This window comes from Myxine glutinosa, chromosome 1 (assembly GCF_964187855.1).
Source record: "Myxine glutinosa chromosome 1, kmMyxGlut1.1, whole genome shotgun sequence".
Classification (NCBI taxonomy): domain Eukaryota; kingdom Metazoa; phylum Chordata; class Myxini; order Myxiniformes; family Myxinidae; genus Myxine; species Myxine glutinosa.
Genome location: NC_136261.1, coordinates 305,169,736 through 305,196,145, shown reverse-complemented (window position 1 = coordinate 305,196,145; position 26,410 = coordinate 305,169,736). Strand labels below are relative to the sequence as shown.

Here is a 26,410-nt window from a genome sequence, read left to right as displayed (position 1 = left end):
GCCAATCAGGGAAGAGATTGAGTCAACGGGCGCAAATTTAAATCTGCTGTCGGTGGTTGAATAATTTTGAATTGTCTCAGGTTGATGGTGGTCGGCGGATATCGAAACGAGGATAAAACGTGAAACGCGCATTTGTGGTTGCAAGGCGGTGTTGTGTGGTCACGATGGCGTTACTGCGGAAAGGTACAGACGGAGCGGCCTCAGGCTTAGGATGTGAAAGAATTCGATCGAATTCGTTCTTCATTGTAATTCTAATTGTTGTGTTTTATGAAGTATTCTCGTGTTTGTTCCGTTCTCGGTTATATAACTTCTCGGTTTGGTACCGAGCGATGCACCGTCCTTCGGATGGACGTTAAACTGGACGTCTTGGATGTTAAAGATCCCACGGTGTCTTTCATTAAGAGTAGGTGAATTATCGCCGGCATCATCGACTAAACACTTCCTTCCTTGACCTCGCGTTCACCCTATCCCAAGGGAACGAAGTGCAAAAGGCTCAAGTTGACCGTCCAAAGGGTCGTAACGTCCCTTAAGCCCCTGTCACACCTTGATGATTTAGCCAGCGTATGCCGACGTATCAAAATTTATCTAAAACGCTGGCGTTCGCTGAACTATCGATGTTTTTTTTTCAGTTTTGGGCGTATAATAGCGTATTCATAACGAGTTGGACGTATGCATAACGTATTAGTAACGTACACAGAACGTTTCGATAACTTATAGATAACTTATAGTGTACAAGTTATACCAACGAATGCTTAGCGTGTTGTCGGCGTTCACAACTTAATATGCCCAACGATAGTCTAACTTATGCATAGCGCGGCAGCGTATCGCCGACGATCACGTGGCATAGCCTATTAAAAGGCTTTGAAACGCTTTGAAAAAGGTATAATAATATAATGTACAGTCAATACAAACGTATTACAAAGTAACAAGAACATTTTTTATTTGTTGAATTGTACATGTATATTGCAAAGTATATAATAATTGAAAAAAAGCTTTTTATACGATGTGCATTTCAAGAGGAATCTTACTGTCTCTGAGGTCCTTTATTGCCTGAACAATGCAGTAATACAAATATCTAAATCATCCTATCTTGCCACGGATCTGCGCCAGCTGGGGAGTTAACCCAGTGCTTGAGGAGATTCCTCTGTTTCTTTCCGTCCTTGGAGGCAGTGTTGGGGCCAGTAGCTGTCTGTGTATCCTCCAAGTGATGTCCCTCTCGCCATGCTCCTGGAACAAGGTCGCGGTTCTCATTCTCTGCCCGGTCAAGCTGCTGGTTCTGTAGTCCCGGGTACCTGGAATTTGAATTTGATTTTATTTACTTATAAAGCGCACCTATAATAAAAACATATTATAATGCGCTGCACAATAAAAAGTAATATAATGATACATATAACATTTAAGGTAAATCATATAATGTTTATAAGCATAGGCTAAAAGTTAAATTGCATTGTATACTGTATAATATATGCTATGTAAACATGAATTACCTGGTCCTCATGAGGTTGTGCAGGATCACGCATGCTTTGACAATGAGCTTGACAGTGGAGGGGTGATGCTGCATGGTACTTAGCAGAACCTGGAATCTGTTAGCCAGGACGCCGAATGCATTTTCTACTACCCTCCTTGCTCGGCTAAGCCTGTAGTTGAAGATGCGTTGTTCATTCGCCAGACCCCGGAGGCTGTATGGCTTCATCATGGTTGGTCGTAAGGCGAAGGCATCGTCACCGATAAAGAAGTAAAGCACGTCCTGGTTGTCGTTGGGAAGAGGCTCAGGGTCAGGGAAACCAAGGGTACCGTCTTCAGCGCATTCCTTCAGCTCACAGTCATTGTATATCTGCGCATCTGATGCTGATCCAGTACCACCGACATCTGCCCAAATGAATTTGTAGTCAGCATCCACAAGCGCCATCAGAACAATGGAGTAGAATCCTTTGTAGTTGAAGTATTGGGACCCACTCTTTGGAGGACAGCGGCAGGCCACGTGCTTCCCGTCAAGTGCCCCACATGTATGGGGAAAGTTCCATCGTTGGAAGAACTTGTCAGCTATGGCGTGCCAACCATCAGGAGTACTTGGGCAAACCAGCACCTCATCCACGTATTCGTCAATAATGGCTTGACAGACTTCTCTGACCACTAGGGACTGGGTGTTGTGAGGAACCCTCCATCCGAACTTCATCGAGGCATACTTGTTTCCAGAGGCAAGGTGACGCAAAGACAGTGCCAGCTTCATGCCAGGCTCAAGCGGATCCCTGTATAAGGTGTACTGCTTGGTTATCCTTGGACTCACTCTGGCTAGCAGCTCGTCGAACATCGCTGGGGGCATACGCAGGAAGTTGGTGAAGGATGCATGGTCCTCGTTACGGAGTTCCACCATGAGCTGGTCATACATGCCAAACTGCCGTCGCCTCCCGATCCATGGTCTCACCCAGTTCCTTCTCCTCCGTTCACCTCTTATTCTCTTGGCTCTATTGGCACGCAACTGGTACAGTGTCAAATCGATGAGGTCATGTTGATGTTGGAGGACAGCTAGTAGGTATTCTCGTCTCAGCCTTGCCGGATCCTCCATCTCTCGGATGACATGGACATCTGCTCACCATGGAGTCTGGAACACTGACGGGTTCCTCCTGTGAACCCCATTTGTATATACCAATTCCCCTAAACGCTGCCAATACGCCATTATACGGTAGCTGTAAGTTAGAAACACGTTCAGTAAGTTCTGTGGTCGTCTGGAAGACGTCAAATACGTCTACATACGTCAATATGCGTTGGAGATACGTTACACATAGGTTCAAAGCACGTTACTCATAGGTTAGAAATAAGTTTCGGGTACGCTAGACATTATCTCGACGTATTTCGACTTGTGAGTAACTTACAAGTAACGTGTGTCGATGTGTGTCAACGATCGCCTAACGTGCCTACAACTTATGGCCAGCGTATGCGGAACATGTGAGTCATACGCTGGCATACGTCGACAAATTTTGTGCATGCACAAAATTTGTCGACGAGCTCGGCGTACTACGACGTATGCCAGCGTGCTTCAGCGTGCTCTTAACGTATACAAAACTTACCCATAACGTATTCGACGTGTGCCAGCGTATTCGCCAAATTTTTCATACGTCGGCATACGCTGGCTAAAACGTCAAGGTGTGACAGCGGCTTTAGCTGGGCATGTGAATTAGTAGTAGTAGTATCGTCAATAGTAGTATCGTCAATAGTAGTATCATCAATAGTAGTATCATCATTAGTAGTATCATCATTTCTGAAAATATGGACCAACTTCTATCTACCCATCCCAACTCTCTCTTCCTCATATGTGGTGATTTCAATTGTCACATGCCAGTTGGCTGGGTGTGGGTACCTCTCACCAGCCATGGCTCCTCAGCAAAGGACTTCTGCGACTCACTGGGACTGACACAATCTGTCAATTTCCCGACCTGGATCTCAGTCAACGGAGCATCTTCTCTTCTGGACTTGGTTATGACTAACTTCCCTGAAAATGTCTGCTGCTCTTCTTCTGCTCCAATCGGCTCATCTGAGCATGTGCTTGTTAAAGTGGACATCTCTCTGACCATTCTCAGGGAGCCTCCTCAGCGTCGACGAGTCTGGCATTTCACTCAGGCCAACTGGCACGGTCTTCAAGCAGCCATCAATCATCTGGACTGGTCTCCCATCTCTACCGCCTCTGACATCAACTCATCCTGGAAATTCTTCCAAAGTAAATTGCTTTCTCTCTCATGCACAGATTTATCCCATCTCGTCTTCAGTTGTCATACCCTTCCTCCCATCCATGGGTACACGGAATCTTGTGGTGAGGCTGTTGCCCAGAAACAACTTGCCTTTGTCTCCTGGAAAGCAAATCCAACGGAAGGAAATCTCATTTCCTTTCACAAAGCCCGAAACAAGTGTGTGTCCACCCTCAGGAGAGCCAGGAAACAATATCTCTCCGTTCTCAAGACCGAACTCTTATCTGTCTCCCTCTTCCAAATCCTGGTGGCGTCTGGTCAAATCTGTTTCTTGTGTTTGTTCCCCCTCCATCCCCTCCTTTACCTCAAACGGCTACACAGCTGACTCTGCACATGAAAAAGCTGAATGCCTCAACTCTGTGTTTGCCTCTAAATCTAGTATCCCAAACCCATCCCTCTCTGCACCCACTGTACCTAGTCGTACCCAGCTGCTCCTGGACTCTGTCCTTTCCTCCTGACAAGGTGGAAAAGTTTCTGTCAACCCTCGACTCTGATTCTGCATCTGGACCTGACGGCATCAGCCCACGGGTCCTAAAATCCTGTTCTTCTGCTCTTTCACTCCCTCTCTCTGTTCTCTTCACCCTCTGTTTTGCTCAAGGTCATCTGCCATCTGCTTGGAAATCAGCCAACATCACCGCTTTACGCAAAAAAGGTGCAAAACAGATCCTAGCAACTACAGACCAATCAGCCTTCTCCCAATTATCAGCAAAGTCATGGAATCCATCATTGCTTCGGATATGAAATCTTTCCTCTTCTCCAATGGCTTGATCTCTGATCATCAATTTGGTTTCACACCATGTCACTCTACTCTGGACATGCTGCTTCTGCTTTCTCAACAATGGATGGAGGTCCTCGATGCCAAACAGAAATTAGAGCTGTCTCCCTTGACATATGGCGTGCCTTCGATACGGTCTGGCACCCCGCTCTTCTCACCAAACTCTCCTCCTTTGGTATCCATGGAAATCTCCACGCATGGCTGGCAGACTTTCTCTCTTGTCGTTGTCAACGTGTGGCCTTGAATGGGTTTCTCTCATCTCCTCTTCCTGTTCAGGCTGGAGTTCCCCAAGGCAGTGTTCTGGGCCCTGTGCTTTTTCTGGTCTTCATCAATGATCTCTCCGACTCTCTTGAAAATCCTCTCTATCTCTTTGCTGATGACTCCACTCTCTGCCGCTCCATTCCTCATCCCTCAGATCGGCAGTCTGCAGCCTCCTCACTCTCTGCAGACCTGGACAAAATCACAGACTGAGCAAACAAGTGGAACATGCCTTTCAATCCTGACAAATCTCTCTCTTAATATTGTCTCTCCGAAAAGACCGACTGGACAACCCTCCCATCCACATTCTGAATAATACTTTCCAAGAAGTTCTGTCACTCAAGCTTTTGGGTCTCACTATCTGCCATGATCGTTCCTGGGAAAACCACATTTCAAAACTGGCCTCCAAAGCCAGTCGTCGACTGGGCATCCTCCGTCGTGCGAAGTCCTTCCTTGGCACACCTGAGCTCCTCACCACATGCAAGGCTTTCATCCGCAGCTCAATGGAATACTGCTCTCCCCTCTGGGCTGGTGCTCCTGCCTCACACCTAGCTCGTCTTCACGCTGTTGAAACCAAAGCGTTCAGAATCATTGGAATCTCCCGCGATGAAGCTACCTCCGAGGGCCTTTCACTTACTCACCGCAGGCAGGTTGGTGGTCTTTCTGTCTTCTACCGACTCCTCTCCAGCCTTGCTCCTCCAGCTCTCTGGGCTCTATCCCCCAAATATTCCTACAGGTCACACAAGATCTGCCTGCAACCCTCTTATGGTTAAACTGCCAAAATCAAGACTCTGCTCACCTTCACTCCTTCATTCCTCTTTACTCCCGGCTCTGGAACAAACTCCCCTCACTCTCTTCAATCCCACACCTCCCTCCAGGTCTTTAAAATAGCTGTTCACCACCAACTCTTGTCTTCCCCCATCCAAAACCTTGATCTTTTCTACCCCCGCTAATTTCACCCCAATTCCACATTTTTGAAATACCAACTTCTGTCCTGGAAGTCCTTGGTGTCCTTGTGTTTTATACTTCTCCCACCCTTCCCACGCCTCCTCCCCCCAAGCCCTCTCCCTCCCACACATCTCCCTGCTCTTAAATGTTGTGTGCTCTCAAGTGTTTGTGTGCTTCCCCTTCTCTTGTCTTCCACTCCCTCTTTTTATATATTTTGTTTGTCTGGTTGATTTGTTTGTGAAGTAAATGTCAGCTCTTTCACGAGCCTCGATTCAGTATCCAAAAAAAAAAAAAAAAAAAAGTGAAAAAAAACATCTTCAAAGATTCAACCGGTCGGGTGCTTTTCTCTCACGCATTGAGCGTCGCGGTGTACCAGTGGATACAGAGTCCGAGGTAATTCCTTTGGTCTCCATGAAGGGTGTAGCGTTCGCAGAGGTCTTCGGGGCATCCGAGCCGGCTGGAGCGGCCACGACGATCTCCGGAGACGTGTCGGTTCAAAGATGCGACCTGCCATTTCTGTTCGAAAACTGGCCATATTGCTCCAGCTTGCATCACTTGCAAATCAGGTAAAGGGAAAGCTTCTGACAAGAAGATTCATCAATTTATCGTTTCGGAGGAACCTGAGTTTGACCAGGTGAGCTCTGTTTCCGACAACTCAGAATCGTATGACCTGCTTCATATTGATTCCCACCATAAGCGGGACCCTCTTATTGCCACTGTTGTCGTCAACAATCGACCATTGCAAATGGAGGTCGATACTGGTGCGGCCGTCTCGCTCATCAGTCATGCTGTTTTCACAAACCTGTGGAGTGATGCTGACCGACCCCATCTGAAACATACCACCTATGGACTCTCCACCTATACAGGTGAGAAGATTGTTCCCTGTGGTACATGTGACATCACGGTGGGCTATGATAACCGTGAGTTTCACCTACCCCTGTTCGTCATTCCTGGAAAGGGCCCTTCCTTACTCGGCAGGAACTGGTCGAGCATAATTCGACTGAAGTGGAAAAGTATTCATCAACTCCGGGCAGCCAACGTTTCTCCTACCGCAGCATACACACAAAAATGTGCTGGATATGTACCCGGATGTCTTCAAGGATGAGCTTGGAACCTTGAAAGGACATACGGCTAAACTCAGTGTTGACCGGGATGCCAATCATATATTTTGCAGAGCTCGCCCAGTCCTTCGCCCTGCGGGAGCGGATTGACAAGGAACTGGATCATCTTGAAAATCTGGGCATCATCGAGCAAATCCAGTATGCTGAATGGGCGGCGCCCATCGTTCCAGTCGTAAAATCGGACCAGTCCATCCGCGTATGTGCAGATTATAAAATGACCGTGAACAAGTGTTCTTCATTGGGTAAATATCCAATCCCGAGGATCAAAGACCTCTATGCTCGTCTCACGGGAGGCAAGACTTTTACGAAACTCGATCTCAAATCCACCTATCTACAGCTCTTCTTGGACGAGAATTCGAAACAGTATCTTACCATCAAAACACATCGTGGGTTGTACAGGTACCACCGACTCGGTTTTGGAGTGAAATCTGCACCTGGAATTTATCAGCGTGTCATGGACAGTTTGTTTGCCGCCGAACGCACCGTTGTTTGTTACCAGGATGATATTCTGGTTACTGGTCGTACAGACGCGGAACATCTACAAAACCTGGATAGAGTTCTGAAGAAGATTTCGGACTCCAGCCTCCGTTTGCGTCGAGACAAGTGCAAGTTTATGGTGCCATCAGTCACGTACCTAGGTCATACGATTGATGCCGAGGGTCTACACCCGACAGATGAGAAAGTCCGAGCTATCAAGGATGCTCCTGCCCCACGAGACGTGACTGAATTTGTCATACCTCGGTTTGCTTCAGTTCTATGGTCGTTACATCCCGAATGTGACCGACGTTTTGGGCCCCCTTTATCGGCTTTTGAGGAAAGGAGTCTCCTGGAGCTGGGGGTCCACTGAACAATCAGCATTCCAGACCTCGAAGGATCTGCTCAAATCGTCCAATGTTCTCGTTCATTTTGATCCAGAGAAGGATCTTGTGCTGACATGCGATGCCTGTCCGTATGGAGTGGGGAGTGTATTATCACACGTGATGCCTGATGGTACGGAAAGACCTGTTGCATTTGCATCGAGAACGTTGTCCCCGGCAGAGAAGAACTATTACCAACTTGACAAGGAAGGATTGGGAATTGTTTTCGGCATCAGCAAATTTCGCCAGTATCTTCTTGGACATCATTTCACGATTCGCACTGATCACAAGCCGCTGATCAGTCTGTTTGGTCCAACTAAAGTGACATCTGACACACTACCGCCCAGGATCATCCGCTGGTCCCTGTTTCTCGCTGCTTATGACTACACCATATGTTATAAGCCCGGTTCGTCTATCACAAATGCAGATGCCATGAGTCGGTTACCCCTTCCAGAATCCGTTGATTCGCCTACACCAGGATCCATTATCGCACTGATGGATCATCTGGAAGATTGTGCTGTCAATTCTGGCCAGATCCGCACTCATACTCGACAAGACCCCGTTCTGCCCAGAACTGTCCAGGCTGTACAGTGTACAGCCTGGATGGCATTTGCTACCTCAGGGTGACCCAGCTTTTGCGGCTTTTAAAGCACGTAAAAACGAACTCGGCGTGGAAAATGGTTGCCTACTCTGGGGATGTCATGTCGTGATCCCAGAAAATCTGCGTTCCAGGGTCATGGATGAAATCCATGACTGTCACCCCGGGATTGTGAAGATGAAGTCACTCGCTAGAAACGATGTGTGGTGGCCGAATCTTGATGCTGATATCGAACATCATGTTCAACATTGTTACCCCTGCCAGAGCACCCGGAATACACCTGCGAATGCCACTGCATCTCTGGGAATGGCCGAGCGAACCGTGGCATCGCCTACATCTCGATTATGCCGGGCCTATTAACGGCAGCATGATTCTAATTACGGACGCGCACACAAAATGGATTGATGCCTATGTGGCGCGTGGTACTACGTCAGCCATTGTCATCGAAAGACTCAGACGCTGTTTCGCCACTCATGGTCTGCCCAGGATGATCGTGAGTGATAACGGTACGTGTTTTTCCAGTCAGAGTTTGCTGAGTTCACACGTCGGAACGGCATCAAACATAAGTTTGTCAGCCCACATCACCTGGCTTCAAATGGCTTGGCCGAACGATCTGTGGGAATCATCAAATCCGGATTGCAGAAACTTCAGGAGGGAACCCTGGAAACAAAGCTTTCTCGTCTCCATTTCAAATACCGCATCACGCCACAATCAACAACCGGTGCAGCTCCGTCTGAGTTATTGATGAAACGACACTTGAGATCGACACTTGACAATCTCAAACCAGACATATCGTCAAACGTTTATCAGAGCCAGCTTAATCAAAAGTTGGTGCACGATAAGACGTCCAACAGTCGCTGTTTCAACATTGGAGATCCAGTGTTTGCCCGAAATTTTGGTGCAGGTGCGACGTGGCTACCTCGGGACATCATCGAGAAGCCAGGTCCACTGTCCTGCGTGATTCGCCTGCAGGACGGCCGCAAAATTCGTAGACATCAGGACCACATAACCTACCGTCACTGTCAGTCGATAGAGCCTGCAGCATCATCAGTCAGAACAACAGTTCGACCCACCACTGCTGGAGATCGTCGTGGCCGCTCCAGCCGGCTCGGATGCCCCGAAAACCTCTGCGAACGCTACACCCTTCGTGGAGACCAAAGGAATCACCTCAGACTCTGTATCCACTGGTACACCGCCACCCAAAGGGATCACCTCGGACTCTGTCTCCACTGGTACACCGCGACGCTCAATGCGTGAGAGAAAAGCACCCGACCGGTTGAATCTTTCATCACCGGTATCATCAAGAGTAGTATCGTCAATAGTATCATTAATAGTGGTATCATCAATAGCTAGTAGTATCATCAATATAGTATCATCAATATAGTATCAATATAGTATCATCAATATAGTATCATCAATATAGTATCATTAATAGTAGTAATATCATTAATAGTAGTAGTCGTATCATCAATACTAGTAGTAGTCGTATCATCAATAGTAGTAGTAGTCGTATCATCAATAGTAGTAGTAGTCGTATCATCAATAGTAGTAGTAGGCATATCATTAGTAGTAGTAGTAGTAGTAGTAGTAGTAGTAGTGGTATCAGTAGTGGTAGTATCGGTATTTGTATTCTCCTCCACGAAGAGTAGACTAGTTGTTACCTGCACCCTGAACCAATTACAAATACCTTCAGTCGAACATCAGGCCTGGCCAGCAGGTTCGTGAAAGACTTGGAACGAAAAACGTCCTCGGCCAACCCTACAAGAAGGTGTGAATAATTAGCCTCGTTAATGTTGCAGTAATAGTTACTTCAATGGGTGTTAAGTGAGTAATAGTTTTGATTTGTGGTGAGACCTTTGTGAAATGTGAGTTTTCTTTCGTGACCACTAACGTTGAACTTTTGTGACTGCAGAGAAGACCGAGACGATGATGGCATTATCCGATTTGACAAACTTGACAAACTTGTTGAACTTGTCAGAAGGTGAGATTGTTTTACACTGTTCATGATAAACCGTGGCACATCGTGATTAATGATTATGATATGTCCACTGTGTGCCAGTGTTTCAAATCACTCAGAGCCATTCCTGATTTAAAGGGAATTTCAAATGATCTCCGGGTTTGTATGCACCTTGCTGCATGATAAATACATTATACATTTATACTGATTGATCCACCAGGAATTGGTATGGTATCATCCTCTCTCCAATTCATCCAACACCCCCCATCACCCGCTCTCCAATCCGCATCCCCATCCCCATGCTCTCCAATCCGCATCCCCACCCCCATGCTCTCCAATCCGCATCCCCACCCCCATGCTCTCAAATCCGCATCCCCACCCCCACGCTCTCCAATCCGCATCCCCACGCACATGCTCTCCAATCCGCATCCCCACCCCCATGCTCTCCAATCCGCATCCCCACCCCCATGCTCTCCAATCCGCATCCCCACCCCCATGCTCTCCAATCCGCATCCCCACCCCCATGCTCTCCAATCCGCATCCCCACCCCATGCTCTCCAATCCGCATCCCCACCCCCATGCTCTCCAATATGCATCCCCACCCCCATGCTCTCCAATCCACATCCCCACTCTCAAATTTGCATTCCCACCCCCCAGCCCTCCGATCCGCATCACCACACCCCAGCCCTCCAAATCGCATCCCGACCCTCCAGCTCTCCAACCTGCACCCCCTCCTCCAGCTCTCCAATCCGCATCCCCACTCCCCCGCTCTCCAATCCGCATCCGCAGTCCTCCAATCCGCATCCCCCCCCTCCCCCCCTCTCCGATCCACACCGCCATTATCCCACTCTCCGATCCATACCTACTACCTCCATGATTGAGGATAACCAGTCTATAGCTCAGGTGAGATTGAGCTTTTGCTTGAATGATTGGGGTACGTACTGTACTGTACTACAATGTGGGGGTAAATCTGTACATTTTCTCTATCTACTGGCATCAGAAATGAGTTTTTTGCTGGCATCAGAAATGAGTTGTTTTTTTTTTTTGTTGTTGGCATTTGGAATTCTCTTTTGATATAGTGGGGCATTTCTTTGCAGACGTTTCATCTATTGCTGATGAGAAGTTTGACTTTGATTTTGCTTTGTCACCAGAAAGGTATGGTTCTGATTTGCTGACGCTGTGCAGCATAGTTTGTAGTCTGATGATTTATTTTAAACCTGTGAATGTGTTGTTGTTGAAGGCCAGACTTTTTTCATCTCTATTCCTTTATAATGATTCCTCGATGTGATGGGTATCAGACTCGTTACCCCATGTGCGTGAAGGAAAAAGTGGCGTTAAGCAAATGGTTCTGTCTGTCTGCAGATGTCCGTCTATGATCGAAGAACTACCGTATTTTTTGGTGTATTAACCGCACTTTTTTTAATCTGCAAAAAAAGTTAAAGTTTATGGGTGCGGTTAATACACAGATATATAATTTTTCTTTTTTTGTATACTAAGTCGAGGCTCGTCTAAGAGCTAACACATGTGTAACGTATAATAAAGGGAGCGGGAGAAAAGGGGAGAGAGTAATCGACATCAGGAATCTCGTGCCAATTTTGCTCATGCGCAGAGGAAGTATTTTTTGTTGTTGTTGTTGCTGTTGTTTTTAACTCCGTCTGGCAGTCAAACCAAAAAGAAAAATCATTCTAAACAGGGAACTTGCTGTTTTAAAGGACATCATAACAGGCACAAACTAGAAGGGTGGAGCGCATACCTCCGCCAGGCTTAACAGTTTGTTTTGTATCCCACTGATTGGTTGGATTTGGACTTGAACCAAAATCTAATTGGGTTGTTCTTGTCGCCTAACCCACTCATTCACCAAGTTTAGTCATAACTCATCCATAACTTTTTGAAATATCATGTTGTACTTCGTTTTTGGCCCCTTCTCTCAATGGTGAAGAATCACTTGTGTTTCAAAAATTCTCAGATCTGGATCCGGATTTGAATTTTCACCAAATCGAATCATTTCTTGTCACACAACCATCCTGTTCACCAAGTTTTGTCTGAATCCGTCCATAACTTTTTGAGATATCCTACCCACAAACAAAGACGGGTGAAATATAGCCTCAGTCCACCTTTGGTGGGTGGTGTAAAAGACTGCGGATAAACAGCCGTAAGCTTATGAATTTTATTTTTTGGACAGTCTTTTAAACCTTCATTGTATTTCAATTCATTTATACACTTGAACACTGGATAACACAAATCGCCTTCTTGGCACTTTCCAAAACCTTCTGTTCAGCAGAACTTGGACAAAAAATTATGGGTGTGCCTAACACTGTTTAGTGCAAAATGCAAAGCAACAGTTGAAAAGACCCCTCCCATATAGTTTTTTTTTCTTTCTTAAGACCGCACGAAATAATGTGCTCTGTGGAACTCTGTCTAGTTTGATCAATGTTGAATGGACATGTTAACATTTGCTAAATACAAACCATGACCGATGTATTTTTGCGATATCTGGATGTGGGAAATTATTGGTCTCGCATGTTCCCAAAGGAACATTAAACATGTCTGTGACCGTCTGTCTCAGTTATTTGTAATCTCATATAACCAGCAACACTCTGCCTTGTTGAATGATCTGTCTTGCGTATGTTGTTTTTATTAATTTTTTCCTTTCCTGCTGCTAATATTTGTAAAGAAGTTTCATACCTCATCCTACCATTGCTTCATAGTTATTTTAACAGGCTTCCAGGATTATTGAGTTTTGCACATTTGTCTTTGAGTTGTCTAGCTTGGGTTCAAATGGCGACCTCGCTATAAACTGGCACCCTGGTGTTTCGCTTGCAGGGCGATCAATCAATGTCTGCACTGTTTAAAAGAAGGATGTTAAACCAGAGGTCTAGTTCTTCCAGCCCTAGTTGTTGTTGGCCTTAAAATGTCCTTCAGCGACTTTCCTTAAGTGGGGGCCAGTTGTTGCCGGCAACTTGAAATTCTAAATTCCTGCCAATTTCAGTTGAGTATCCTGTGTCGGAGTGCCGCTCTGTCCAGAATTTTTCAAGCCTTAACTTTCCTAGACTTTTAATGGTGCATCCTGAAGTCCCTCAAAGATCTTTATTATTACTTGCGAAGAACCCTGCCTTGTGGATGTGATAATTCGCCCAAAATTATGGATGGCCTTTTTTGTCCACCTTTCCCTATTTCTCACTACCTCAAACACCACAGCCCATCTGGAACTGATGAAGAGTACCAAAATGAAGATGATGAAGTATTTTTCGGTCCTGTTGGTCATCGTGAACGTATTGCAATGGCAAATCGAGGCCTTCTTCCCTGTGGCGGTGAACAAGAAACTCCAGGAAAATGTGGCACATTGCCCCATTTGTCAGGAACGCCAGGAACTCAACTGCCACAGGGTGAAATTTCTGAACACGGCATGGCTCTCATCTGCAAGGAAGCTCAACAACTGGCAGTGAAACTGAAGTCGCAGATGGCGTCACCCCAGCAGCCAGATGCTTCACGGAGTGACACGCCAGCGGAGGAGAAATTTGCCACTGACTGGTCAGGCAAGCTCAAAATGCTGAAGACTGAATTTCAAGCTGGTGTATGTACCCCCCGGCGCGAGACATTCCTGGTGGGGCCTGGAATGTTGTTGCCACCGAGTTGTGGAAAGCCAAGGGTGATGGATATACCTCAGGTGCAGGATTTGGAGGTAAATTTGGCTTGCAGAGAGCCTGAAGGGTCAGAAGCCACTGATGGATGTAATACTGCAGAAGGAGGTCAAAAATATGTTTCCTCTGATGACAGTTGTTCAGCACAGCAATCAAATGGTGATGATGATCAGGTATGACTGATAAAAGCTACCACTTTGACAATGCCAGTCACAACTGGTGTTTTGAATTGTTCTGTTTGTTGAATGTTGTTTTGTTTTGTTTATTTTGTTGCCTTGTGTGTATCTTCCCATGTGCAGTGAGTTATTTTCTTGTATGCTAGAATTTTATACATGGAAATGTAACTTCTTTTTTCTTTGTACGTCACGATTTGCTGCTCATGAATGGTCCATTGCAGAAATGCAATCCCCACTACACTGGCATGCTTACACAAGCAAAAAAAAATCGGATTGGGATGTAGGTTATCGGCATGAATATACTCGTACCGTTCAACTTGAACTACTTGGATATCATCGGTTTTAACTACTTGGATATTCGCCAGAAAGTTCTAAACTCGCTCTAGTCAAGAACCACTGAGCTCACTTTATCGAGCCAAACTCCATAAATCACTTTAGCAGGAGCATCGGCCATTTTTTGGTGAGATGCTACGGATCTGGTCTAGCTCGGAGCAGTTCGGAAGTTGCTGCTGGAGTCGAGCTGTAACCATGAGATGAAAAGATTTGGGCATCTTGGTATCTATTGTACGAGAATAGGACAATTTGAACTTTATTTAATTATTAGGTGCGTGCGAGCGCCTTTTCACCATTTGAGCTTTTGCCATCAAATTTTCAACAAAGCTTTTTTATGAGGGTATGGAGATGAAAAATGAATAATTTGATCAAAAAGTCAAAGGTCAGTGTCACAAATTGTCAATTTTCATCCAATTGACCTCAATTTCAGCAGGGTTTGCATATTTGGTCACTGAAGCTTATTGCTTTTGAGTTCAAAAGGTCAAGGTTATCTAAAATCGTCAACTTTTTGTACTTTTTATGCCTCCGACGAAGTTGCCTGAGGCATGCTTTCGGGTTGTCCGGCCGTCTGTGATAGGTTTTCGTTTCCGTGATAACTTGTGAACTGGTGATTGGATTTTGACCAAACTTGGTATAAGTATCTGATCGTTGATACAAACATGAACTGGTCAGAGTCTGCAATAGGTTTTTGTTATCATGATAACTGCTGAAGGAAATTAAATCGTACTTGGTGCAAGTATGTATAATGATGTAAAGATAAACGGATTTGATTATGAGGTCAAGAGGTCAAAGGTCTGAGGTCCCGTTAGGTTTAAATTTCTGTTTGTGAGTTAACTTTGGAACCTGCAATGGGATTTTGACCAAACTTGGTACAAGTATATATGATGATGAAAAAATGAACTGATTCGATTTTGGCATTAAAGGTCAGAGGTCATGTCAGGTAAAAATGTGATACTTGAGAACAGCTGAAGGGATTTTGATTAAAATTGGTTCAACTATGTATAATGCTGTAATAATGTGGGCGGAGGCATATCGGTTGATGTCTTGATGGCGAAGAGTGCTGTTCTAGTTTTAGCTGTTTTCTTCATGTTTAGCATAAAGAATAAGTCGTCTGCATACAAAGTGGATGAGGATGGGCTTTGCATTTTCAAATGCTTTCATGTTTATTAGCCCCCATTGGATTAAGTCCGAAACGGACGGACACAAGTCACATCTTGCTTATGGATTGGTTCTCGTGCGTGCTTCTGCAACCATATCTCGGATGTATGGACCGATTTTGTTCATACTTGGCACAAAGACGATGCATGATGGTATACATATGCACTTCATTTTGCTTCATGATGCGATCAGAGATGGCCGACTGGTGGCCTTTTTAATTGTAAAATAAATAAAGCCCCCACGTTGAGCACGTCCTCAACCATTTCTCGGACATGCTTTTACCAATTTTGTTCCAACTTGGCACAAATGCTTTTTTTTTTTTTTGCATTTGCAAATGCAAATGCATTTTTGTTCCAACTGCATTTTTCACATATGCAGAAGATTTTATTTTATAATTCGACCAAAGATGGCTGACTCACAGCCATTAACTCTGCAGAGCAAAATTAATAAAAGCACAGGGGCTATAACATTTTATGTCTTTTTCTTCTTGTTGTTTTATAACATTTTTATTATCAAGGGAGACACCTCTGTGACAACCAACTAGAATGATCACCAAGACACTTTGTCCAAATAAAGGGAATCTATTGATAGAACAATGCCCTTTCAAATCTCCCCTTCCACCCTTAATTTTTCATTTTGAAGGAAAAAAGTATCGAAGTCAAGGAAGCTTGTGAAGAAAAGCTTCCTCCAGCAAGTTCTCTTCATCCACCACAAGAAACCCGAATCTACAAGTATACGAATGTGTCTGGCATTCCACGGTTGGGAAAGAGCAAGGCAAGTGTGTGAACTGAATTTTTTGTTGTGGAACTAAAACCAAGGATTGGGGAGAAGAGGAGTAGGGACTGTGGATGTGGGGGTGGGGGTGGAGGGGGATCCCCCTGGGAGTATGTACCCCCCTGACAGATTGAGGCTATGGGTTGGGGGGTATTGAAGACAGTCACATCTTGCATTACATGGAATTTCTGTGGGTACCTGCGAGTACTATTTATTATTATTATTTGAAGTAAAAATTGTTATGTATTAATATATTTGCTGTTTCATTAAAGTACAATTTCCTTTGTAAATCTTTGGGAGAGGGGTGGTTGCTGGTTGTGTGGAGGGGCTTGCTTGCATTATCAGTGGTAGGCCTTTGGTGGAGTGCAGTGGTAAAATCTTCTTCCCCCACCATCAAAGTAAATTTTCGGCCGTTGCTTCTTATGTCATAAAAATCGATTTGTGCAAACAGGATTGGCTGCAAAAGGGCAATTTGTTGCCAATTTGAAAGGGTTGTTTGTGTATGCACCAAACCTGGGGCTTGTTACATTGAATCAATAATATATATATATAGTCATGAAAATTGTTTGAATGGTGAGCAAAATTGTGTGGTGTTAATTCGGATTTTATTTTTATTTTTAAAGCTGTCGTTGCGGAAACCGTCTGAACTGCAACGACTTGTGCCAAGCTGTCAATTTGGGAACTCCTCTTCTGGATCTACCAGCTCATCCGGCTCTTCATTTGACTCTGCACAGCATCCTTCTCCCTATACCAGGCCTCAGAAAGGTTTATCAGTACCCCCCCCCCCCCCACTGCCCTCCTCCCCCCTTCCCCCAAAAAGCTTGCTGAAATGCACTTTTTAATTTTGTGCGACTTTTGTCGATTTCTAAATTGATGTTTTGAATATGCAACACTGAAGGCACTACCGACGCAACATCCTAACTTGCCTATTGTGCACTTGTACTAGTTTGGTGGTGCCTTCAATTTTGAACCAAGGCCTTCTGACCTTTTATTTTGTCGGTCATCTCATCTCGATTCTCCAAGAGATGAAATTATAAAATGCGTTGTGATGTCTGTCTGTTAACGTTTTGCTATTTTGCTACTCCCTCATCCACCCGGCTGATTGTTCTGAAAGTTAACAAGTGAATACAAGACAGGAGCCCGCACAATCGCTCGGGCTTCGATTTTTCAGATCATGGTGGCTTAACTATTAACCCCCAAACTTTCTCATAACCCCCAAACTTTGATTGCCTACTCGTCCCTTATTTACCAACCGATTGCTCTGAAACCCGACGCACCCATTCTTCTCGATGGTCCGCAGGATCACCCAGTCTTGGATGTTTTTATTTCCAACCGGGCCCTCCCAGGAGATCAGGGTGAGCTCCCAGGGGGATCCTTCAAAATCAGCAGTTGTCTGAACTACAACTTCAAGAGTCGTCTTCATACGGTCAGCCCAAACAGGGCTATTTATTTTGTATACATAATTGAGGCTCATGGAAGAGCTCGTACTAGTACACCCAACAGATCAGGATGCAACAGGACAAAAGTTACAGCAAAGGGAGAGGGTGGAAACGCAAACGGCAGAGCCGAAGGCCAACACAGGGAGACAGACAAACAATGGGTTTGGGAAGGAATGAGGAGCAGCAGAGGATGTATAGGGTGGACAACATGGATACAGAAGGAAACTCTCAGGAGGGAAAACTGGAAATTTGGAAGGAATAGGTGAGGGGTGGGACCGGGGAGGGGGGCAGGGGCAGGGGGGTGGGGTGGTTAACGAGGATAGAAAATATAATGGTTTTCAATTTGCGACTATCAGATGGTGGTGAACAGCTGTCTTGAAGACCTGGTAGGAAGAATGAGATTGAAGAGAATGTGGAAGTTGGTTCCACACGTTGGAAAAAAGAGGAACAAATGAGTGGAGGTGAGCAGTGACAAAGCACAGAAAGAGCAGAAAGTGCAAGACCAGAAAGAGGCAGTAGAAGACAGAGACCACTGACTTGCAGGTTTCAAAATATGCAGCGGCCCGGGTGCCAAATGCCACCAAAAAGTCCGACTGGCCACCAAAACCTGTTTCTAAGTGGCTCGTGCAGCCACTTGTCCAAGTTGTCGATGTATTTCGTCATTACTTCCCATTATGCAATCTCAAGCAACTAAACTTAAAGGGGACTACGTGTCATATGGCAAAGGTTGCAGTGACTTCATTTGCTCCCCTCACCAGGAGTTCCGAAGGTAGGGTAATGTTTAAAAAAAAAAAAAAAATTTTTTTCCATGGGATATTGCCCGCCACAAAGCCAGAAGGCCCCCTCGAGGTGGGGGCTACACAAAGAAAACAAAAGCAGAACAACCAGCCCCTTGGATTGAAACAAGACAAATGTAAAAAGTTGTCTCTTCAGACTTCACAGATGTAAATTATCTTCGTAAACATGTACCTCATAGCACTGTTTCCAGTGGTGTTGGAGGAGGGTATATTACGAATTCAGAACCCTCAGTTGTATGACATGTAAGAGGACGCCATCTTATTTTCACATTCGCTTTGCCTACGTTGTTTTCGTCTTCACTTGACTGCAAAAAAATCCAGAGGAATTCCCGTGTGAGTGTGTATGTGTGTGCGCGTTTGCGCTCTATTACGAGCCTTAGCCCAGGTATAAAAAAGAGGCATGGGAGCCAGCCCAGTGAAGAGAGCAGAACTCCATCAAGCTGTGGATAAAAGCCTTGAAGGTGGATTGGAGTTCAGGTGTGCCAAGGAAGGACTTTGTATGCAGAGGTTGTCCAGTTGGCAGCTGGCTTTGGAGGCCAACTTTGAAATGTGGTTTGCCCAATATCATGGCTGATAGTGAGATCCAGGAGTTTGAATGACTGAACTTCAAGAGGATTGTTAAGAAAGTAGATTGGGGGTTTCCCAGATGTTCTTTTCGAAGGGAGAATGTGAGAGTGTGAGATTTGTCAGGGTTGAAAGACATATTCCGAGTATTTGTCCAGCTTGTGATTTTGTGAAGGTCTGAAACGAGGGAAGAGGCTGCAGCATTCCAGTCAAGAGGCTGCAGCATTCCAGTCTGAAGGATGAGGGATGTCTTTGCAGAGGGTAGAGTCATCAGCAATATATAGAGGATTTTCCAGATAGTCAGAGAGATCATTGATGAAGATAAGAAATAGGACTGGGCCCAGAAATACAACCAGTTTTGTCTGATGCTTCTAATGTTTCGTCGTTTGTTCATTCATTTTGTTTATTTCTTTTTTGCAGCACGTGCCCACGAAATTCCTTCAATAAAGCCTACCGCGTCTTGTCGTCTCCCCTGCTCAACTTCCCGTCTGTCTCGGGCGAGCAAGGTTTCCCCAAAGGCTGGGGTTGGGTGTCGTTCAGCTGCCCATCTTGCTTTTCCCCTTGGCTCAGTTGGAAAAATCAAGGGCAGCGGAAGCAAGGTGGTTGGGAAAGAGCCACGCAGTTCTAGCTTAGTGACTCCAAGCAAACTACGAGGTGGGTTTTGTCATTTCCTCTTCTGTTGTCTTTTGTGCTCATTATGAAGGATTTGGAACTATTTTGAATCGAAGCTGAAATTGAAGGCAACGATGCTCTTTTACAATATTAAAGTTTGTTACAGGGCGGCAGGCGGCACCTAACAGGGCTTCTGACTCGCTCGAGCGGCAGACCTTTCGTCCAAGATGCTTCTCTGCACAAGGCAAAAAATCGTAGGTATCCTGTTTGGATCTCCAATACATCATGCTGATCTTTTCGGACTTGTATGCTGATTCTTGGGCCATTTATTTGAATCGCAAAGATTTTTTTTTTTACAACCATTTTCTTTTTCTAACTTTATGCACCATGCCAGCTTGATTTATTAGCTCCCCTGGAACATAGTTCTGAGGAGCTTATGTCCGTCAGTCCGTCTGTCCATTAACACTTGCACTTTCTTCCCTGAAACCACTGATGGGATTGCAATCAAACTTGGCTAAAATGACAATTGGAAGGTTAAAAGTCGTTTGTTCACGGCATTAAAAAAAATCGTGGTCTAAGGGGGTCTACCGGGGGTCAAAGTGGGTTCAGGTTTGACACCCCAAAATAGGTATTTGCTTTGTTCTTTGAAACTACAAACACAATTTTGATGAAACATGACCACAACCTTCATTACCAGTGGTACCTTTATGAATATTATTATTATTATTATTATTTTTTTTTTTTTTTGTTGTGTATTGTATTTGTTACCCTGCGCTTAGGAAGTGAAAAGCAGGGTTGGGCATTCAGTTGCGTAAATGTGGCGTGCGTGTCTGCATTTTAAAAATTCATTTTCTCGGCAAATGTGGGTCCGATTGACATGAAATTTTACCATAGGAGCACGACCGCCTGTAGAATTTTTCTTTCTTAGTTATGACATCATAGGTCACATGGTATAGACGCCATCTTGGAAAAACGTTACACCCCTATATCTCCGAAACCGCTTAATGGAAAAAAAATTGAAACGAGGCTCATTGTCAAGTACTCCCGTTGGGGAATAAGATGTTAATGATGTTAATGATGTCATAGGTGCCTTCATTATAACGTCATAACTCGACAAGTACAATGCTTGATATGATCAGTATGAAAAGAAAAAAAAAATTATCTGCAACTTAGTCCGATGGACATAATTTGGACCATATGAGTGCCTCCTCCTGTAGAATTAAATGTTAATTATGACGTCGTAGGTCACGTGGTACAGTCGCCATCTTGGAGAAAATGAAAAAACGTTGTACCTCTATCTCCAAAACCGCTCCATGGAAAAATTGAAACCTGGCTCATTGTAAAGAACTCCGCATGGGAATAGGTGTTAACGATGATGTCATTGGTGTCTTAATGATGACATCATAATTCGTCAGACAACACTGACATCATAAGACAACACTTTGTCTGATCAGCTTGAAATTTATTAATTGGTGATCTACACAACAATTATATTGGAGAATATAAATTTATGATGTCATCGCTCACATGATCTAGCAGCCATATTGGATCAGAGGGGAAAAAAAAAAAACGAAGCGTTGGCTTGAACCAAGTTGACTGTGCAGGGTAAGTATTTGATGAATACCATCGAGTTTGATGAATTTTTTTTCCCTCTACCATTTTCTGAAATGTTATTAAAATACGTCGGTGATTCGTCTTGCAGGCTGCAGTACACTTCTACAATGGCAGTGAAGCTTCCAGTTCAGGTTTCCAATGTCCATGTGGGAATTCCTGCAAAATCCATGTGTACACCCGTAAAGTCTGCACGCCGGACCAGCACCCCTATAGGCCCACAACATGCATTGTTGAAGCCTGCATGTCAATCGCACACCCCTGTAACCATCCCAAAGAGCCAGTCCTCTGTTGGTATTTCACCCCGCCTTCAGCAACGTGTCGAACCTGTTGATCTTGGTAAGGTGGCCAGGGTTCTCCAATCTTCAGCGGCTGCCCCATCACTGGCCTCTCCACTTGGAAAGGTTGTATTTCCTGATGTTGGCAATTCCAAGCATCTACCACTGCCAAGGAGGTATTGCTTGCTCAGCATTGCTGATTTTGCAATATATTTGTAACTTGTTTTTAAACGCATTTCCTTTTGTGTGAAACCATGTGCCAAAGGAAAACACCCACGAGTTGTAACTTTTGTCAGATCTTTTTGCCATAGTCGGGCCAATAGGGTAGTATGCAAAAAAAAAAAGTGTGTTTACATTTTCATCACAATTCCTGACTGCCTTTGAAATTTAACTCGTGTTGACACTGGCATTATTTTTGTGTGGCAATGGCCATGATAGGGTGGAAATTTGTCTCCCCAGATAAAGGATGATTAATGACATATATTTGCATACAATTTGGGTCACCTGATCAAGATCGGCTTATTTAGACCTTCGTAAAAATTCAAGAAGATTGATGTTTAAAGCTGAAGCAAACATCAACTCGGAAGTGCAATAAGGCAATGATGGGCCAAATGGCCTCATTTCCATGTTTAAGGTCACACATAATCGCAATGCTTATAAATGCCAGTGTTCATCCCTTTATTTAATTTCAGTAAAGCCGAAACCGAATTTCAAAATTTTAACTGCGGAATTGACCTCAGCAGCAGTTCTGACTTTTAAAAATTGTTCATTTGTTATTCAGACATTGTGGGACACTCCAGGCATCTCAATAGTGTACATCTGTGTACTGTAAGGCTGTCCTGTCTCTACATTATGCATGACCTGATGTATTTGTCCTCCATGTCATTATACTTTGAATTATTTCAAATAAACTAATTTTTTGCTTTGCCTTTTGCAGAAGTTTTGTTGGCATTGTTTCTCCGATAATTGGAGAAGCCAAAGGCCTTAGCTGCTTGCCCGCTCGGCCGCTGACTCCGAAAGTGCCCCCGATAATGCCCGAGTTGAAACCTGCGTGTCAGCTCAAGCCTTTGGTCATGCTGGGTCTTGAGTGCAGTCCAAAGCTAGATGTAAGGGTTGCATTTCCAACAACATTGGATTAAAAGTGTAACTCTGCTTGTTTGAGTCACAACCCTGTTTGATCTAGCTCCTCTTGATTGTTTGAATTTGGAGATTCTTCCTCCCCAATGGTTTCCCCACAGCATGCCATGTGTTTTGCTCCCAAATTAACAGGAGAGGCAATTACTTGGAGTACAATGCGATGAGGACAAACCTTTTGATGACAACTCTGCTTCAATTCATCCTGGCAGCTCAGAGGTATTTCACTTTATCTACTTCCTACCTGGAAATAAATAAAGGATTTTAAAACCTTAAATTGTTCTGTTAACGATACTGTTGGTGTTATTTTTGGGATGCTTTGTTGTACAGCTCATTGATTTGACCTCTCCACTCATTGACCTGAGTTCACCACTGATCGATCTGGCTGCAGACCCAGTCGTAAGCCATGACTCGCACCTAGTCGAGCTTTGAAAGGAAGACGGATTCTAAAGGTCTTGTCAAAGGTGTATGTGGAATGGAAATATCTGACTCATGAGGATTCCATGCTGGATATTTAAAATTAGATGCAACGTGGGGGTGCTAATTGCTGACTTTAATTTTAATTGATCTTACACTTGTTGGATCTCTCTCCCTCCTACCGCCCCCTCTCCGTAAACATCATGAAATGCATCCTGAACCTCGTTCTTGGATCCTTGGCATGACTTGCAAAGTCGTAATGTATTTCTGTAATAAGCTTACCAAAGCCATATAACTTGGCATATCTGAGCTTAATGTTTGTTTTGAATTTGGAAATATTTAATTTTTGGAAATAAAGCTTACTTTGTCTAAAATTGTAAATGTTACTGGTTGAATGTTTTTGTGTTAACCTTGTGGTCCAGATTTGAAAATTTCAAAAATTGCTTCGATTAGTCTTTTGTTCAAGTAGTTAGGCAGTTAAGAGGAAGCATCGTTCATTTTTTCAGGAAAGCACCAAATTTGGCACAGATGTAGTATGGACCTATACAATTGTTTTCCTGAGGGGTGCCCAAAAATTCAGAAAATTCAAAAAATCCCCAAAAATGTCCTGGATGCCGTGAAAAGGGGGAGAAAACGGGTATTGATTCGAACTGTCGATTGATATTGTGGTCTTGGCAATAGCACACTACTTTACCTACCAGTCACACGGTGTGGAGGAACTCTGGATTGCCATTGGCACTGGTAAAAGCTACTGCTACCTTGCTATCCATAAAATTGCCACCGGCCTTGGCCGCAGGAAGTCCGAGTCTAGAAAGATATGTTGCCATCCTCTATGACCGGACTACCGAGATAAAGACAGTGAATGACATGCGCCGACACTTGTTCACGAAGAAGGCAAGAACAATTGATCACATTCCCCCAACAGCAGACGCCTTCGAACAACACCTAAAACGTGCATGTTTTCAGGCTGGACACGTATGGAGTCAGGCACTTGTGCCCTACCCAGAACTTCCATCACCAGCTGATTGGGGCTGGATGAAAACAGGGACTTCTTGGACACCAATTTGGACCACAATACCACTGATACAGGAGGCATGTTCAGAGCTTACAAGCTGCCATTGTAAGTCGGCCTGTAAAGGCAACTGTAAATGCTCCAGGGCAAATCTGCCCTGCACATCACTGTGACTGCGATGGACAGTGCTTGTAGTACTACGCGTCTGTGCGAGAGCCTCCACCTTTCAAATGCCCACAATATTTTAAGTTAAAACTGCAACTGTGTGTAACTTTGATTAATTAATACCATTCCATTGTTCAGAGACCAATAAAACAATGTGTATCACTTGGAATTGAAATTTTACCTGAAATACTATGAGAGATTCAAGGAAAATGGAAACACCATGGTGGCCAGCTTGAAATTAAAGATGATGGATGCCAATCTTTATGCAATTGATCCCATTGGATTCAGAGACCATGAAAACATTGGGTAAGACACTGGAACTGTGGTGTTATCGCTCATAGTATAGACGTTATTGAGGGAAATAGGTCACAGAGGGTGGTCATGTTGAAATTCAATATGGCGGCCACCAGGGGTTCTGAATTTTTGGGCACCCCTCAGGAAAACAATTGTATAGGTCCATACTACATCTGTGCTAAATTTGGTGCTTTCCTGAAAAAATGAACGATACGACCTATTTTTCGGTCTTAACTGCCTAAGTAAAGCAACTGGGACTTTCAAGAGGAGTTATAATCTGGCGACAACTATGTCAATCGATCTAGTTTGGGATTACCAAGGGTAGGTATTAGGTCTTAAGCAATAATTGATTAATACAGCGAAGATCTAATCTTCTGGCAACTTGAGCTGTCATGGCTGCACAACAGATGTAATATGTAGCCAGGGAAAAGTGGCACATCTAGCAACAGCACATGAGGCGGTTGGAAACTTGGAGGGCCACAGAATCAGGATGGAGGCCATGTCATCAAACGGGATGCAAGGAAGAAGTATTTGCTGCAGAGAGGGACAGTATGCAGTATGCGAGCTGGCAGTGACCCAAATTAGTTGTGGTGGCTAGCCAGTTTGAGCGAGGCTGCAACCGAGGCCTGTGGCTCATCCTGTGCCTACTGTGCATGAAAAGTGATCTTGCAGACAGACTGGTTGTTTTTATTGGGTGCTCTCTGGCTCGAGTCATTCTGGTGCATCACACCCTCATGAATGTCTGTTCCAGCAGCAAGTCCACCTGCTGTTTTGTGTGAAACAATGAAGCTCCACTGAAGCAATCCCCCCTTTCTTTCTTCTGAATATAGTTACTGCTGTCGTAAAATCATTTGTAGAGGTTTGAGTTCCATGTTCCTATTCTATTTCGATTTCAAATGGATATTGAGTTTGTATACTGTAAATTTTTAATAAAGTTTTTGTTGTACAGATGGTCTGACCTTGGTTTGAATGGCAGATAAACACTCAGCACGGAGTAAATTTTGTGATTAATTTGGTCAGGGCTGTTTAATTCCAATACGTGAAACATTCTGCAACTTGTACAGAAAAGACTTTTGAACACGCTGCATTTTCCATCCAATCGTCATAGAACTTTGTTTAAAAAAAAAAAATTGTAACGGTACTCTTCGATGTCGTGACGTCCACTGATGTGCTGTCACCTGCATTATATGATTAACTCGTATAAAGCCCGTCAAAAATAACGGGTTGGAACGGTTTTTGAACGTACAACCACGTGAGCATGCCAAAGTCTGAAGTCTGGACCTAGTGTCAGATGTGCTTCTATCGTTTTTATTTGTTAGACATCCTACAGATGTAAATGAACACATTTTACTCTGTGTGCATTGCACATCATGTGCAGCAAATTTCACCTCTGTGTCTTGTATTTATTGTGATTTAAAAAAATACCGCTTCCGCACACCGACCTTGAGGCTCAGTTTGCAAGCCACCGTATACAATTCCAAAGTAAGTGACAAAGACCTTTGGGTCTTCAGGGTCCATTGGGTCATCGGGGTCGTTTTGGTCCTCGGGGTTGTTTGGGTCTTTTGGATTCTCAGGGTACTTTGGGTTGTCTGGATCCTCAATCTTTTAGGTCTTTTAACTGGTGAACACAGTCGTGTTCAAAGATTGCCTATTAAAACCCCACTCAAATTCCTCCAGTGAGCACTACTCAAAGCCTTCAAAACCTACCCTTATGAAGGGGGACAGATACACACATTCTGTTTTTTGTG

General features: G+C 44.4%; 1 protein-coding gene across 2 annotated transcripts; it reads left to right on the top strand.

Annotated features, from left to right (window-relative positions):
- The first annotated feature begins 25 nt into the window (after nucleotides 1–25).
- Nucleotides 26–25,610, top strand: GTSE1 (G2 and S-phase expressed 1). Of its 2 annotated transcripts, none has more exons than XM_068135287.2 (12): nucleotides 26–183; nucleotides 10,213–10,281; nucleotides 11,355–11,412; nucleotides 13,456–13,939; nucleotides 16,208–16,339; nucleotides 16,963–17,104; nucleotides 19,560–19,793; nucleotides 19,918–20,005; nucleotides 21,454–21,816; nucleotides 22,578–22,746; nucleotides 22,910–22,993; nucleotides 23,105–25,610. In XM_068135287.2, exons 1-12 carry the CDS (start codon nucleotides 165–167, stop codon nucleotides 23,204–23,206), a joined length of 1,944 nt encoding a protein of 647 aa, XP_067991388.2. In that variant the 5' UTR covers nucleotides 26–164; the 3' UTR covers nucleotides 23,207–25,610. The 2 variants fall into 2 exon arrangements, with proteins under 2 accessions (XP_067991388.2, XP_078624360.1); XM_078768234.1 differs by having other exon boundaries at nucleotides 82–183; nucleotides 13,456–14,071.
- Nucleotides 25,611–26,410: the final 800 nt, after the last annotated feature.

Bases quoted from the DNA above. Each gene is read 5' to 3' on its own strand.
- GTSE1 (XM_078768234.1), top strand. The intron at 16,340-16,962 runs GCAAGTGTGTGA...TTATTTTTAAAG, and splicing joins CACGGTTGGGAAAGAGCAAG to CTGTCGTTGCGGAAACCGTC. The intron at 22,747-22,909 runs GTAAGGGTTGCA...CCAAATTAACAG, and splicing joins AGTGCAGTCCAAAGCTAGAT to GAGAGGCAATTACTTGGAGT.